General features: G+C 36.8%; 2 protein-coding genes across 2 annotated transcripts; one reads left to right on the top strand and one right to left on the bottom strand.

Annotated features, from left to right (window-relative positions):
* Positions 1-469: 469 nt before the first annotated feature.
* PJVK (pejvakin) lies at positions 470-12,393 on the top strand. The gene is made up of 6 exons (XM_064660739.1): positions 470-2,577; positions 4,694-4,889; positions 6,192-6,333; positions 7,052-7,169; positions 8,189-8,293; positions 9,639-12,393. The coding sequence occupies exons 1-6, from the start codon at positions 2,367-2,369 to the stop codon at positions 9,938-9,940; spliced, it is 1,074 nt and encodes a 357-aa protein (XP_064516809.1). The 5' UTR covers positions 470-2,366; the 3' UTR covers positions 9,941-12,393.
* Positions 11,600-16,538, bottom strand: FKBP7 (FKBP prolyl isomerase 7). The gene is made up of 4 exons (XM_064660741.1): positions 16,206-16,538; positions 14,520-14,671; positions 12,259-12,392; positions 11,600-11,956 (listed from the first exon to the last, which is right to left on the bottom strand). The coding sequence occupies exons 1-4, from the start codon at positions 16,412-16,414 to the stop codon at positions 11,795-11,797; spliced, it is 657 nt and encodes a 218-aa protein (XP_064516811.1). The 5' UTR covers positions 16,415-16,538; the 3' UTR covers positions 11,600-11,794.
* Between the last annotated feature and the right edge of the window lie 116 nt (positions 16,539-16,654).

Raw genomic sequence — 16,654 nt, 5'->3', positions numbered from 1 at the left:
CCCTCTGTGCTCGACCCATGAGACCATTGCTTGGATGAATCCCATCAGGCCACATAGATTTGTAGGGATCCAGCCCGAGCAGCAGATCCTGCTTGATTTCAGGATCAACTTTTACAGGATTCTGGGCTAAGGGGTGCAGAGCATTACAGGCCTGCCCCTCCCCAGGGGTAGCCTTAAGCCCAAATGTGAATAAGGATTTTCATATACACAACTTGGCGACAGAAAGCAAGTTTTTTTAATTCAGGTGCTGACTCAGGCATAACGTATGCACTCGGATATGAAATGTTTTTCATTTATTGATTGCCCAAAATAAGAGTGTGCCAGGGCCACAGAAATGCTGAAAGTTCATAGGTATATTTGTGTGCCAAATACAAAAGTGCCCGGTGCTGGTGGACCAGGAAAATATCTTGAGTTTCTTCACTTGGATGTACAAAATTAGTAAATGCTTTCAGAATGTGGCAGTGTTACTGTACTTGTACTCCTGTTCTCAGTTCTGTGGCATGAGGATGATACAAACATCTGCTGCAGCATTTATGGTAGATTATAGGGTGTTAGACTAGCAGAAGTACCACGTAAACATATCAAATGAAACTATTCATTATCAAAATTAGAGCTAGGAGCAGACTGAGTATAATGTATGACCACATACTGAGCAAGAAAAATACAAATACATGTTGAATAAACAGTGCCAGCTGAGTTTCATTATCTGTAGGAAAAATAGTATCCTGTCAAATACTTATAAGACATATACAGGATTAAGCTAAATCAAGAATCAATGGGCATTTTTAATTTTAGAATTTCCTTAGCTTTTCCTTCCCTTTAAAACCTTTTCAGTTCTGTTAATGTGTTTTGATTGAGTAAATATGTACAGGGTTTTTCTGGTAGTGCAGTGTAATATGAATTGCATCCTGAATTAGTTGCATCATTTCACAAGCTTTCAATTCAGAGTCTATATATAATCAGACTTGATTTTTCAGCCCCCTCTAGAGTAAGCAGAAAGCTCTGACAGCCTTTCATTTTACCTTAGATGGCTAAGGTAATGTGCTCCTCCTTTTGCCTTTTTATTGGACTTCCTGTTACTCTGAACCTTTAAGGATGTTTATGGAAGTATTGAAAAAAACTAAATTGAGACATGATAAATTATTAAAGAAGTGTTCGTTTTATAAAAACAATCCTTAAGATGCTTTCACATGAAAACCCTACTTCAGAAAAAAAAGCCAATCAAACCCATTGTTACCTGGCAACCAGGGATAATATTGATATTGATACTAAAGTGTAGCTTTAGAAGCTTTGTGGCTGATGTTTTACTTGCTGTAACTGCAAAGGAGTCTCTGGAAGAAGTGCTACAAGGTTTAGCCAGTTGTATGTTCACCACTCTTGCAAGAGAATCAAGTCATATTGTTTACATGAGGATGAACCGGCTCCTGCTGCCTCCCTCACACAGTGCTCTCTACTAACTCTCTTTATTTTCTTTACAATTTTGTGTCTTTTTACACTAGTGCTTTCCCTCTTGGGTCCTTGAACTGCTGCTTGTTCCTATATCTATAATCTCACTTCTGTCTTCAGTTTTAGTTTTATTATTTTGCGTAATTCTCACAATTTAATGAGTTTCTCAGTAGTCAAACACATGCAGCTCAAACCTAGCCCTTGGGTCACAGACAGCTGAATCCATAGGAGAATAATAACATATGATGAAAGCCCACTGCCATTTCCCCCCTGCCCCCAGCCATCTCTAATCTTACACTTCAGCCCACCATCATATTTACTCCCCAGCTGAGCTCTCACAGGTAGGTTATGTAAGTGCTGTGAAAGGCAATACCATCTCAGCAGACCTACCAGAGTTCATGAATGTGTAATTCCAGCGGTCTCCCGGAGCGTGTCTGGGCTGCTTTGTTGGTTGCAGGTAAAACACTAGAATTCAGCTGCAGCAAGGACCCAACAAACAGCAATAAATCAATATCTCCTAATGGGAAGCTAAGGGTTGGGGAACTTAGTCTTCTGTTTCTATGATTGCACATTTTGATTTCAGACAGTGGCATTGAACTGCCAAGAAAAGGGCAACCATTTCCCTATCAGTTTACACTTGTAATTCATTATTCATTATGCAGAATTAGAGAGCTTAATTGAAGGTCTTTGAGAGAAGACTCAAGCAATACACCACAACAGTTTCGTAGCTAAGATGCTGTTGATTCTTTCCAAGTGAAATATACCTCAACCTAAAAAAAGGCAGTTTGACAGCATTTTTTTTTTTTAAGCATGTTAATTTGTTTGAAAGAACATTATAAAAACAATCGAACATGGGCTTGATGTCTGGAAGTTAAACATGATACAAAGCTTTTTATTATTATCATTACTAATGCCATAATATGTTTGCTGCTGCAACCAAAAACTTTGTTAAACAGGTTGGTGATGGAGGAAGACTAGTTCCAGTGCCCAGCCTCAGTGAAGCTGATAAATACCAACCTCTGAGCCTTGTGATTAAAAAAAGAAAATGCTTGCTTTCAAAAAAGTCTAAATTTGCTTCAACACCTTTCACGTTAAAAGACATTCTTGAAGGGGAGAAAGAAATTTCTGCAGGTAAGACTTTTATCTTTAGGTGGAAAAATGCATGTTTTCTAGTAAATACAGAACTGTAGACATAGTTTAAACTGTGCAGGTAGTATGATGGTTATTTAATAAATGGGTAATATTTTTCTTGCTTAATTATGTAATAAATATTTATAAAAAAGGACTTTCTGGAAAAAGAGTAAAAAAAAAAAGAAAGTTAATTATACTAAAAAACCTTGTTATTTTCTGAACTAGTATGAAAGACAAATTCAGTTAAGCCTTGTTTTTTCACAAACCACAATTTCCTGACAGTTGTACTGATGTATGTTGATTAATTGCTACTTAAAATTTGTTTTTAATGTACACCTTTCTCTGTATATTCATTTTTGTGTGTAAAAATGGCCTCAGTGTGTAAGAATGGCCTCAGTTTTACAGCTGTTCCATGCTAGTAGTCTCTCGTGCTGAACTGGGCTCTGGACAGGCAGAAGCATTTGACAAGAGCTATCTGACTGTAATTGGATTTCTGTAAGATTTTTTTCCACATTTGTAATCTCTTTGGTGTATTTAAAGAGCTTAACTGTGTTTAAATTGCCTTTGTTATGCAATAACATTAATTTTTGAGGAGATTCTATGAGAATTAGGAGGTTTGAAACTGAACTATGCTGCCTATATTTCCCTGTACCTTCCTTTGAAAAGTGTATAATTCTTGTCTATGTTGTTTTCTCAAAATAGTTTGTTTTATTTTTTTGAGAAGATGTCAGTTTTGACAAAAATATTGATGCTACTAATTGCATAAGAAATGCATTAATTATAAACTCTACTAAGACAAACCATTATGAGCACAAGAAGACAGAAATACCAGCTGACACCTCAAAGTGGGGATTCCAGAATTCAAGCATTATGAAAAAAATTGTAATCTCACTGATCCTACTGATCTTACATTCAGGAAAACTCAGCTGGCTTGTCCTGAATGAAAAAAATTGAAAAATCTCATTAAAAAATCTGAGAAAAAGGTTACAAAATATAATTTAAAAAATCTAACAAAAACTTACTAGTCTTTTCTGTTAAGGTTAAACATCATGTGCAGAAAGTATTGTCCCTTAATGTAAGCAAAGAGCTTTGTAATTTAATTTCCTTTTTTATGTGACAAGGACAAGTTTTTGTAATCTTTTTATAATTATGAAAAATATATGGCTCTTTTTTTTAATTAGAAATGAAGACAAACAGGATTCGTAGTAGGTGACTTCGTAAAGTCAGTTTATCCTAAAAACTTCAAAGGATTAAAACCAAAAAAAGGAGTAAAACTCAGATTCCTAAATGTATTTGGAAGTCTAATCCCTGTATTCATTTTAACTTGGCAGCCAATGCATTTCCTGTTAGTGTAACAGAAATGTATTTCAGTTTATAAAGACAGCATTATAGAAGTGCTTTGGTACCTACCTTTTGATTGTACAGTAATTCAAGGCAAACTTCAAGTAAGTCAGAATTAATCTATTGTTTTCCTTAAAAATAAACTGATGTAGTCCCTGGAATGGAAACTGTGGTAAGGCTTTCTACATGTGACATGTCAGGTAAAAGACAGAGTTAATGTCACTGGCACACCCATGTCTCATTTACATATTGCAAAAATGAAGAAACGTTGGTGTCCTCTGTACTGCATCTAGATTCAATACAGAATTCCCTAATATTTTTTACACACAGTGGCTTTCACTTTATTCATAGTTTTAATATTCTGTGTGGCTTCCACTGAGTCATTCTGGGTTTCAGAGCCTCTGTTATTAAAGCCAGAACACACGACATATATAGTTTGTATGTACCTACAGCACAGCTACAGGTAGAAGTACTTTAGGAGAATGATAGTAAGCACAGAAATTTAGGAATAGCCCTAATCACCATTTCATGCCCAGGACGTGTCGCATGCAGGACCATGGGCACAACTCTGCCAGAGAGAGGCACAGAAACTCTCTGACTCCTGGGCACTCTCTTTCCATCAGTCAGCAGCAGCAAAACCAAGAAGTGCCCAGTGTGGCTCTGAATTTCACATCAGAATGGTTAAGCACAGTAGGAATGGTACCATTTATTCTTGCTCTGTGAAAATACTGTGTTCAGACTTCTCATCATCCAGCAATTTTCTTCTTTTACTCAGGTGTCTCATCTTACCAGTTGCTCAACTATGAAGACAAATCCGATGTTTCGCTTAATGGTAGAAGAGGAAATCAGATAATGAATGATGTCGGTTTTGATGTTGCTGGATCAGATTCTGTTGCCTTTAAAGCTTCATTTGGCATAGTGACCAAACACGAGGTTGAAGTACCAAGATTACTTAAAGAACTTACTACAAGGTTATATTATATATTTTGATTTCTGATTCCATAATTATATTTCATACAGTTAGACTGAAAGTCTGAAATGCTTAGTTTTTTATTATTTTTAGTCAACCAATAGCAGTCACCATCTGATATTTTCAAGGGTCTCAAGTTGGATCGCTGGGATTAGACATATGACCTTCTGTATAATACAGACTGTACAAATTTTCTGAATTCTTGTTTGAATTACACTGCATCTCTCAGAAAAAAATATAAATTCAGAGAAGAAGAGTCCATCCAAGCTCCAATCTATGTTATGTCATAGTACTGAAAATTTGAAATTTACTTTGAATGACAATACCCAGCTCCGGGTTTCAGAAACAGGATTTCTTTGCCCTTAATGAACTAGGGAGCCATATATATTAGGGCCAATGTAGGTACTTTGAGGTTTTATGGAGTTATTACACAGCCTTTTCTTTGAAAAGCAAAATAGGTTTATCTACTTGAATTTTTCATAACCTTCCGTGACTTTTCTCTGAATCCAGTCTTGTTTTACCAGCATTTCTTGTGGAGCTGTGGACACTGAAAATGAACTTGGTGTTCCTGTGGTGCTAGCAAAAATGTCAAATGTAGAAATATGATGTAACTAATTCTAGGTGTAATTCTTTATTTTTTATTTCAAAGATTGTCCCTTGGTCACAGTATCATCCCAGTGAATCCCACTGTTGCATCCCAGTAAATGATTTACTACACATGATGGAACATTTGGTATTTTCAAACATATATTGTTTCCCTGTAGTTATTTATCAAACAGTACATTTTATTTTGTATTTGTAGAGTCTCTTGTTCTGTACCTACCTTTTCCTAGTTTATTTGTAACCTCCAAATATTATCATTAATAACTGGGAGTGGGGAAAGAGGATCTAGATAAAAAGATTCAGTCTTATAAGACTAACAACCAATGCTTGTAGAAATTCTCCTACAAACACTTGTTTCATGATTGTTCAATGTTTATAAGTGACATAGGATTTTTTTTCAGTTATAGGCAATAAAATCAGAGTCACATGGATCAACTTCAAACTTTCCAGGGCGTCCCAGACATCCTCTGTAACATTTGTACATTATTGTACAAATTTCCTTGAATTTTTTAGTGCTTCTGTTCCCAAACACTGAAAGCCAATATTAAGTTTCCAGAGATCTCCTCAGCCAGTTGTTTTACTGCTATGAAACAGACATTATGGTGATTTATTTACTGATTCAAAGTTACTAATTCTATTAGCTGCTTTGTAAATTGTTAATCAGGTCTGAATTTCCTTCCTGCCTCTCTCTTTTTTTTAGGAAAATAAACTTCGACCATTGTCTAGTCCATCAATTAAGAAAAAGTAGGATGGAAATTTTATGCGTGGTCATGGAAAGTATTCGAACTACAAGGCAGTGCTCGTTAACTGTCCATACTGGAATGCGTGGAGAGACAATGAGGGTAAGTATGTTTGACAGAGTTCTGTTACTTATATGATCAAGCATAAAAAGCTCATTTGTATAAATTTTATGGTTGGATTTAATTGCATTTTTATTATGTAAGCTCAGAAAAAAATCTCAAGTAAATCAATATTATTGTACTGATGTAAAGTGATTTAAAAGTTGGTCTTCTGTTAGCAATGCTTATGTGACTGAGAGATGAGAAATGCATGAAAGGATGTCTCGACAATGAGCCATTGCTTGGGGTGAAGCCTCAGCAAAAATGTGGGATTTACATCTTATTAGTTTGACTTTCTAATAAATGTGTAACCTATATTTCATTATTATAATAATCTTCTATAACACATTGGAACTTCAGGTTGTTATTATTTTGAGGGTCAGCATCTTACTCCCTGTCTTATGTCCTTCCTCCTTCTCCCCCTCTATGTGTTTGAATAATTGAACCTACAAATCTTATGACTTTGCCCATTACTAGTATTTATAAATCATTCACATAATTTTCAATGAATGATGCAAGTTAATTTACTATCTCTGTATCGAACTTTATTAAAATACAAATATGTTAATAGAAAACTCTTTAGCTGTGAAATTTGATCTTCAGTTTCAAAGTTTCCTTCTGGCATTATAATTCTCAATATATGCAGTTTGAGATGCTATTTTGTTTATTTTTTCATTGCAAATTGTAACTTTTTTTCTTTTGATGCTTTTCTAAATTATAGTTTCACATTATTGAAGATCAGAATTGTAAAGGGCGGGACAAAGCCATTGTTTTTCCCGCGCATACAACTATTGCTTTTAGTGTATTTGAACTCTATATTCATTTGGATGGTAATTTTGGTAAGTGATGTGAATTACTGTCATTACTACTATTATTTATAATTATTTAAGATTTTAAGATAGTTTTACTACTCTTGATATACATAAGCCTTGATCCCCTACAATGGTATGCTTTAATGTTAAGTGCATAAGTATTCTGACCTGAAACAGTGCTTGGAAAGATAAACAAGGCAGTTGCTAGAAAACAGTCTGCTGTGGAAACATTTTTTAACAGTTCGTATGATTTTGTATTTCTTTTTAATCCTGCAGTTGTATTGCCTAAAAAAATTACCTATATATATTATATTTCTAGCCTTGAAGGAACAGGCTTATGAGACTATCTGATCAGTTTTGCATAAAGTAGGCAAGTAAAAAGACCCAAGTAAAAAAAAAAGTGTACAAAACTTCTAAACTAAGCTAACATTTTTTTCTGTTGGGCCTTTAATTTCAGTCTGATACATCATTACCACATATGGATATCTGAAGATCTTTAGGAGGAAATAATCATGGTTATTGGAAACTAACAAAAAAGTTTGCATAGCTTATATTTCAGTTTAAAGGTTTTCATTCAAGTTATGGATAGAATCATAGATGATACTTATTTTTTTTTACCAAAAGGTTTTAGTAGTTGATTGGAAGAGGTGACTAGAGAACTCACAGCCCTGCTTGTTATTTTTCATTTTTGGTTTCAAATAAGAGCACAGAAATGCTTCTCCTTTAGAATTAGGGCTTCCATTTATATGATACTGACTTAGTCCCTTAACATGGCCAGAACTTGTGTGTGAACCAAAGCAAGCTCTGATGATGTTACTTGAAAGCCACTAACATTTAAAAATTCCTGTTGAAACAGTGTCACTTGATTCTATGGGTTATTACAGTATGCAGACTTGTATTAAAAAGTTGTACTAGCGATTAAAAATATTAGCAAAGCTGAATTTAATCACTGTTAGCTTTATTGATGAGAAAGCACATTAAGTTCTGTTGTGCAATTCTGGGGTCTGTATTTTGTTCTTTTAAAAATATATTTTTCATTTTTACAGAACTCTGTGTGACTCCAATTGCAAAAGGAGGATTTGAAAAAGAGAAATCTGGACCATCTTCGCTGACCAAACTAAGGAGATTAAAGAACAATCTATTTCATCGAAGTATGACTTCATATATAAATATATAATGTCTTAATGCATGAAAAGTGTATTTTTGTTTCTTTAATTTCTGTACAAGATAAATGTTTAAAGAAAGAAATTTTGATGGGAAATGTACCTCTCAATTTCTAGTGTAACGAAATGATTGTGAAGTTATTAAAATTTATGTTTGAGAATCTGGCTCGTTCGGAAATAACAAATCTATGGTATTGCTGTTCATTAAAACTGTAAAGATCCTAAAGTAAAAATTATGGCTGTTGATAAACTGGTATGGAATAACTATACAACTAACTTCAGTTAACATCGAACCTATTTCCTTGTTTGACATTTACAGCTCGTGTTATGCAATACGAGTTATAATCTATAGCAATATTCGAGGGCAAATGCTTTAAGTTTAAATACCAAACAATATGAATTTAAATATTTGAATGTACTTCTTAGGCTGTATGTTCACATGGCAGGCACATGGGCAAAATACCATCATAGTTCTCTTTACTCATTCTAATACGAACAACATCCAACAAAACTGATTATCACTGTATGCAGCTATATTTCTTCAGACCAAGATCTTATACATGTAATAGTCTTTGGTCCAAGTACTTTGGAAAGCTGCAAATCCGAGTGTGAAGATAAATGCTGAGCAGTAAACATGTCTGTCTAAAGGCTGGTCTGTATAGGTGTCCTCGCTCCATTGTATCCCATTCTCAATCGGAGGACTTCATTGGACCAAGCCTTCAGTGCTGCTCCAGTTGAGACTAAGGGAAAAAGCTTCAGTGGGTATGATGCATCTCAGTAGCTGTAGCTGCCTAAAAATTTGTCATTCAATCTAAACTAGTCAATCGCTGAAGAGAGAGGGAAAAGGTAAGTAGTTCCAAAATGGAACTACCTGGCATATTTGGGTGCTTAGAAATCTGCTAGGAGGTCAACAGGGAGTCTTCCAAGGTTTCTAAACCTGTTAAGTATTGGTGGGAAAGACAAGCGAATTTATTATGTTTAGAATATAAAACTAGAAATGCAAAAAATAAAAGCAGGGAAGTACACAGCTGTGATTTGACTTAGCACCAATTTCTCAGAAGCTTGACTCATGCTTATCTTTTAGGTATATTTCTAAAAATATAATTATATAGGTTATATAAAAAAATTCTGGCTTTTGTGAGTGTCTTATGTGAAGTTAAAGAAAAATTTTCAACACACAGGGTTTTTGATGAGAAATAATCTATATGGCATGCCTAGAATGGTTTTGTGAATCAGTTGTTATTTCTATAATTAAGCTAACGTTGTTTTTTAAACGACATTTCATAATGTAATGACAAATCGCTGCTTCTTTTTCTTGTGCATTCTTTTTCAGAGAAAGGAGTAGTGGAAATCATTGCTAACTCTGATCCTTACTTGGAGGACCTTTTTACAGATTATTATGATAAAGCTGCGAGCATGACTGATCTCTCTACAAGTTATCTCAGAGAAGGTTCTCATATCCGAATTAATTTACTTAATAACAACATCCCCAAAGGTCCTTGTGTCCTCTGTGGAATGGGAAGTTCTAAAAGGGAGACAGTCTATGGATGCCTAGAGTGTTCTTTTAATGGACAGAAGTACGTACGACTGCATGCTGTGCCCTGTTTTGACCTCTGGCATAAGAGACTAAAGTAACCGAGCTAGGTAAGTGCCTGTTGTCACTGACATAGGCATAACTGTGCCACAAACTTCTCAGAGTTAGTAAATATGACTCGAATGGTAAAATGCAAAATAGTGAAAGTGCAAAACATTTTATTACACTCTTCAAATTCTTTGCTTCAGTCAATGACCTTTTACTTTAAAACACCCTCATGCATTCCCTGACATTGTTTTTTTAATTTCTAGAGCCTTTTCATGATAATGAAAAATTTACTTATAAACTGTATTTTCATAATGTCAAAATATATGCTAAAAGTTACTTGGTTTACACAAACTTGTTGTTAAACCCTCAAAATGCTGCCTTTCTCTACACTGGCACATGATGGCTAAATTAGAATATTTGTTAATAATTTAGTGTTCTCATGAATAATTAATTGTGAAGTATCAGATTAAAAAGCATGCTAAAACTTAGCTCAGCCCAATGTTCCATTTACAAAAGGGAACAACAGAAACTACAGATAGGAGTTTCATATTAGGATGCCTTTGCCGTATTGTCAAGTTTGTTTAGATCACAAAAAAAGTACCAGCCAGTCCACCTTCTGCATTTGGATTTTATGTCACAGCTGCTCAACTTTTACATGTTCAGAAAAAAATTGCTTAGCTGAAAATATTTTGGAAACTTATGAAAATAACAGAACTACACACTCCAACGAGACCTCAGGGGTGAAGGTCTTTAGCTGGCATTCTCAACCACAGAAAATTAAGCCCGTTGAGAACAGGAACACATGAGGGCACCAGAGAGTTTTGTCCAGGTCTGGGACTGGGCATGCTGTTGGGTAGGGTGCTGTTGACCCTCTCATCATGCTATTTTAAACTGGCAAAGCAAAAAACATTTTTCTACCTTTAAAGTTATTTTAAGGAAAACCCAGGTGTGGAAGACTTTTCAGTTGTGCTGCCACTTTCACTGTGCACAACTGATTATTACATGTTGAAATGAATACAGCCATTGCTTTTCATGTGAGAAGAGTAAAGCATGTTACCCAAGTGTTGGGGTGACATCTGCATAAGTAAAACAGTTAATGAGATCCAAATACTTTCTATTAACTATTGCTACTTCTTTGCATTTTTCCAGGAGGGAAACCAGAATGATGCTCAAATAATTCCTTATGTACATATATAGTATCTCCCATCATCTTCATTCTCATCTAAGGAAATTATGATAGTGTAGATTTTTAACTTGGTGCTGCTGAATAAACACAATAACAATAATTTTACTAAATCAAAGTTTAAAAACTCACTAAAAATACTGCTTTTTCATCAACACCAAATTATTCATGTTAAAATTATATCAAAGAGGTTATTTTAAATTCCTTTAAAAACATCTGTGTTTTTATCTTCATATTCCATAGACAGTATTCATTTATTTTAAGGCCTTTTATAGTTAATTGCTGCAAATGGCTGTTCCTTGAGAAGCTGGCTAGGAGCCTGCAGGGGTCTAACCGAGTTACATTCCTGGGCTTCTGTTTCCCCTTTTATTTAACATGGGATTGAGAAGTGTTCGTCAGTTATGTCAACAGTTACCTGATCCATTTTTGTGTGCTCAAGAGGACAGAAATAATTATTTTCATCAGTATTTTACACAATGAGAAAGACTACTGAGCAATACTGTAGATCAGAACATGATGCAAGAACCAATAATAAAAATTTTCCGATTTTATTTCTTTCTTTTGAAACATGTAACAATTTTATTAGTTGAATGTTCAAAATTTTTACAGTCACCTTAAGAGATATAAAAAGATGCCACTACGAAAAAAATACAAAAAGTTCTGTGACAAAGTATTATTGTTTAGAATTTAGTGTCCAGAAAACAGCCAAAGATTTTTTAAGTACTTAGAGTTCATCATGCTGGTAGACGTTGTACTCCTTTGCTGATATGAAGCCATCTCCATCGTGGTCATTCTTCTTAAATATGTCAGCTAAGATTTCATCGTGGGCTGAGGGATGACGTTTTTTGCCATCTCTTGCAAATTCTTCTTTCAAATACTGGCTTATCTAGGAAAAAAAGAAAAAACTCCAACTGTTGTGATTTTTATGCCAGGATTCAATAGCTATCTTTAAGGATATTTGGGGTATACACCTAAGTTATTGTGACTCCAGTGCAGACACATCTACAGTTCATCTACAGAAGTCTGAGACATATTAATGTATTAAAGCAAATTTCAGCATTGAACAGTGTAGCTTGTGTAAGCACACAGATCAACTGCAGCAGAGGCAGCTCATGTAAAGATAAAACTCATGAAACCATACCTATACTTTTATAAATTATTTATTTCAAATTATTTACATCATATTACCTCAAGTTCAGAGAGTTTCTTGTCACCGTCCTTGTCTATTTGATTAAATGCTTCAACACTACGAGGTCCCTTATTTACTGCATAAAGTTCAATCTCAAAGATCAGGGTTGCATTGGGTGGAATCTTGCTCTGTGCTATGAACAAAAGAAAAAAGGCATTTAAGAAATCAGGCACTATGGTCAGAGATCACACGTATGATAAATTCACATGTAAACATTTTATCTTTTTATTAGAAAAGGCTGTGTTAATATTCAGATTAAACTTTAAATTTAAATACTGTACATCTAGACAGGAAGATTATTCTATTGTGTTAGAGAAATGATTTTGCGAGAAACTTGCTAACCATGTACTTCCCTGAAACAAAATTATATCACTCATATCAATTCAGATACTTTTAGAGATTAAGAGAAGGGTTATCATGAAAAACAAATATTTCCAGAGTTCTTATTCTTTCACATCCTGTCATATGACAGGGCTTATTAAGAGACTGATTCTAAGATGTATGTCTTTATTAAATATCTGCCATCTTATTTCAAATATTACAGTAATAGACCAATGCTCATATGTGTTTTCTGTCTGAAGAAACAAACAGGTAACATCGTATTTTACCCACTTGCTATGAATTATACCTGTGCTGAAAGAATTTGATGTAAAATAGTGTTTAAAATGTACATCTCAGAAAGAAGCAATAGAATGTAAGTCATCTGATTTGCAAAAAAACCCCACAAAACCCCCAAACTACTGGAATATTTTGTCTGGTCTCTGAATTAAAAAAAGAAACCCTGTTAAACTTCATTATTCATGGATTAAAGCTTTTTCAGACACCTGCTGTAAAAACAGCACTTCCTATAAACATAGGTCAATGTATCATGTATCTGTCAGAAAAAGGAAACTAAAAAGAGACAGCAACAAACTAGTGAGGTCTAAAAGTAGTGCCAAAAGAGCATTAAGAAATCATGCAGTGTAAAATTAAAATGTAAACATGCAAGATGCTTCTATTCATAGCCAAAGCCAGTGAGCATGACATTTTAACCTCGGAATTTTGACAGAATTTTGAGCTTGTGCCCACCCTTTAGAAACTGAAGAATCTACTTTGTTTATAAACAGAAGGTAAACAAAACTATTACTCACACTACTCATCTAAAATAGCCATAGTAAAAACGACAAGTTTCAGAGTCCAAAAGATTTCAACCTTCCAAGCTTTAGAAAAGAAGAAGTTTTAAATACATATGAACATAGATCATGGTTTAAATGCTACTTAGGAAAGACAGATACAATACTAGAATTCAATGCCAGAAGTTTCCAAATATACATACCAACAAAGGAAAGACATGTAAAGATTTAGAAAGCCACATGCATCTTTTGTAATTCAAGATTAGGCAGGCATCTTCCCCAGCATGCAGGAATACGCTGAGACAGAGGACAGGTATGCTGTAGGAAAATAATACTTTCTTGAAGTGCTACCTGGAACAAATAGTTAACACTATTATTAGAGGTAAAGAACATCTTTTATTTGTATCAGTGTGTTCTTCTTTTTGTATGAAATTGTATGAAAGACAAAACTGGTGCATTGAATTCTGACATATCACTACCAAACTCATTATAGATCAGGAGCTACTTTTTCACAGAAACTACTATATCTATGTCAAAGCTGAATTTAGCTACATTTGAGTGCTGAAGCACTCCATAAGCTCAGACTGGAACTTTTTTTAAAGTGATCTGCACACTGAATTATCTTCTATTCAAATCAGATTTCATGCATTGCACTGTTGCAATTACTGTGTAATGTGATGATGATATCCATTAACTATCCAGAAGGTAAGCAGTATTTTAAGCAAATTATTTCTACTTAGATTAACTGCACTGCATTACATTCCATTTTAGTCAGAAGATGCAAATTATCATAAAAAGGCTAAGCAGGTATGAGTCAACAGAAATTAAACATGACTAGAATTTAACAGATTAAGACAAAAAATGCTGATATAAAGATCTTCCTTTTGATGTCGATTTTTCATGTTATGGCAATACTTGGAAAAATGCATCGGGTGCTGTGTACTGAGTTCTAATGCAAACTGCAAGGCCTGGGTGTGGGTCTATGACAAGGACTTAAACTGCACAGGAATGAGCAGGATTGGGCTGCACAGCTGCAGTGCCTCCAAAAATATTGGGAGCACCAATTCTTACACACATTTACAATACTGTATATTTGAAAGGGTAAAACAGAGAAAAGACAAAGTTTAGTGTTAAAACTTCTTTTTTACCGTATCCTTGCTGTCCATATGCTAATGATGGAGGAATTGTCACTTTCCGTTTTTCTCCAGGACACATATTCATCATAGCAATATCCAACCCTTTTATGACTTGTCCGACACCCAGAACGAACCATTTTGGATGACCTTCATTGTGTGTCCGACTATTAAAAAGAATCATGCATCAGTAACAGTAAATTTAGTATTTTTTTACATAAATATAAATTGCAGTCAGTAAAAACATAGATTATTAGCACACAAAAATGTTTAGGGTGCAAGAATACGAAGTATTAACACTTCTTCTGCTACATTTATAAATTATTTAAGGTTAGATTTGATATGTGTAGGGCAAACCTTCTTTTGGAATAAAAAAACCCCTTTGTTTTTTAACCTCTAACAAAACCATCTGAACTTCCTGATCATGTACACTGCATGCCAGGAACAAGGTGCTGCTGTAGGAAGTCTCCAAGAAGAGGAGTGCTGGGACCAGTGAAAATGTCTTCAGCAGTTCACATCACTGTAGGATGGGGTGGGACCGACAATGCAGGTGTGTGTTGAGGGACCTGGGAATCTGTGTGCTCACCCACCACTCTCTTCAATGCTTGAGGCAGCTTCTGGTGGTCATATAAGCTATGCCCAGTATGGGAGCTACATTGAACGACAGCTAAGAAGAATGCAGCTTAAAAGCCAGAGATCAACACTGTATGTACCAAAATCAGTCACTTCAACAGGCAAAAAAATGCAAGTGAAATGGTACTATTAAACGTAGAATTATCTTATACTAATTTTATTTTCTTAAATTATGCAAGTGGGGGAAGTGAATCAAGATTTTGTAATAAGCTAAGTTACTGTCTGATCTGTCCAAATATGGGTAAGGAGTGAACCAGGTACCTGAAAGAAAGAAAATACTTTCCCCTCCATAGTTCTGCACGGGAGAGTCCTGCCCCACTAGTAGAATGGACTGCCATTGAAAGCAAGGCACTGTGAAAGTAGAGCTTTTTCACAACAGTTTCTGTGCAAAGCAAGCTAAACCAAACAGAAACAGCCTGAAGATGGATGGATAGGACAAAGTGAAAAAGCAAAAACCTAAGTACTAACATTGGGGCAAAATGGACGGCACAGCAAATCAAGAAGGGAAGCAGTGACGGGCTGCAAACCACTAGTGTAATAATGTGGCTGCCCTGTACAGTGCCAACTATGAGGAAGTGCATGCTGTATTCAAGTTTCTGTCTAAAATTGTCAGTCTCTACCGGGAGCTCCTCCTCCCAACCCAGGTTTTTTCTGCACAGATTGCAGCGCAGAACACGGCAGGTGATAACATGGTGGTGTTTTTTTCACCCTGCCAAAGGGGTTCTCTCGTGTGAGGTGTGGACTGCAGATTCTCTGCGTCCCTCCCATCGGGCCCCATCGCTGGGATTTCCATCTTGTCTCTGCGCCTGTCCCTCACGACCCTAGGGAAACCCTGCATCCATGAACACTTGGATGAGAAAAAACAAAGCGGGGTGGGGGGGAATCACTAATGCTGATGTGGACAGTGTGGGACCCAAGCTGTGCCCACGCTGGAGGAGCAGTGGGTCCCGCTTACCCGGCTGAGGGCGAGTGGGACCCCGCAGCTCCTTGCGGGGAACCGGCTGGGCCACGTACATGGCCGGGCAGGGCCCACCGCCCCGCCCCTGGCCCGGTGCCACGGGGGCCCACCTGCAATAAAACTTGGATCCGTCGCTGGCCAGGAATCCGTCATAGTGCGCGTTCAGCAGATCGCCCTTCTTGCTTTTCGGGCTGCAGGTCTCGGGAAGGTGCAGCACCTCTATCTGAACCTGCTCCGCCACCGCCGTGCCGCCCTCGGCCCGCGCCGGGGCCGCCAGCAGCGGCAGCAGCAGCAGCAGCAGGGTCAGCCCGCGGCCCATGTCGCTCCGAGGAGGCCGCCGGCGTGGCACTGTCCCCGCCGCGCCGAGGGGCGGGGGCCGAGCGTGCGCCGCCGCTCCGCCTCGGCCGGCCCGGCCGCGGGGACGATCCGGCCCCAGCAGCAGCCGCGGGGCGGGCGGTTCTTCGGGCCGCCCCCTCGGCGCAGGAAGTGAAAGGGACGTCGGAAGCGCCCGCAGGGGCGGCGGGGCCGGGTGCGCAGAGGGGATGCAGAGCGCCCCGCG

The sequence above is a fragment of the Pseudopipra pipra genome, chromosome 7 (genome assembly GCF_036250125.1).
Source record: "Pseudopipra pipra isolate bDixPip1 chromosome 7, bDixPip1.hap1, whole genome shotgun sequence".
Classification (NCBI taxonomy): Eukaryota; Metazoa; Chordata; class Aves; order Passeriformes; family Pipridae; genus Pseudopipra; species Pseudopipra pipra.
Note: the sequence above shows the minus strand (reverse complement) of the source record. Positions and strands in the feature narration are given on the sequence as shown.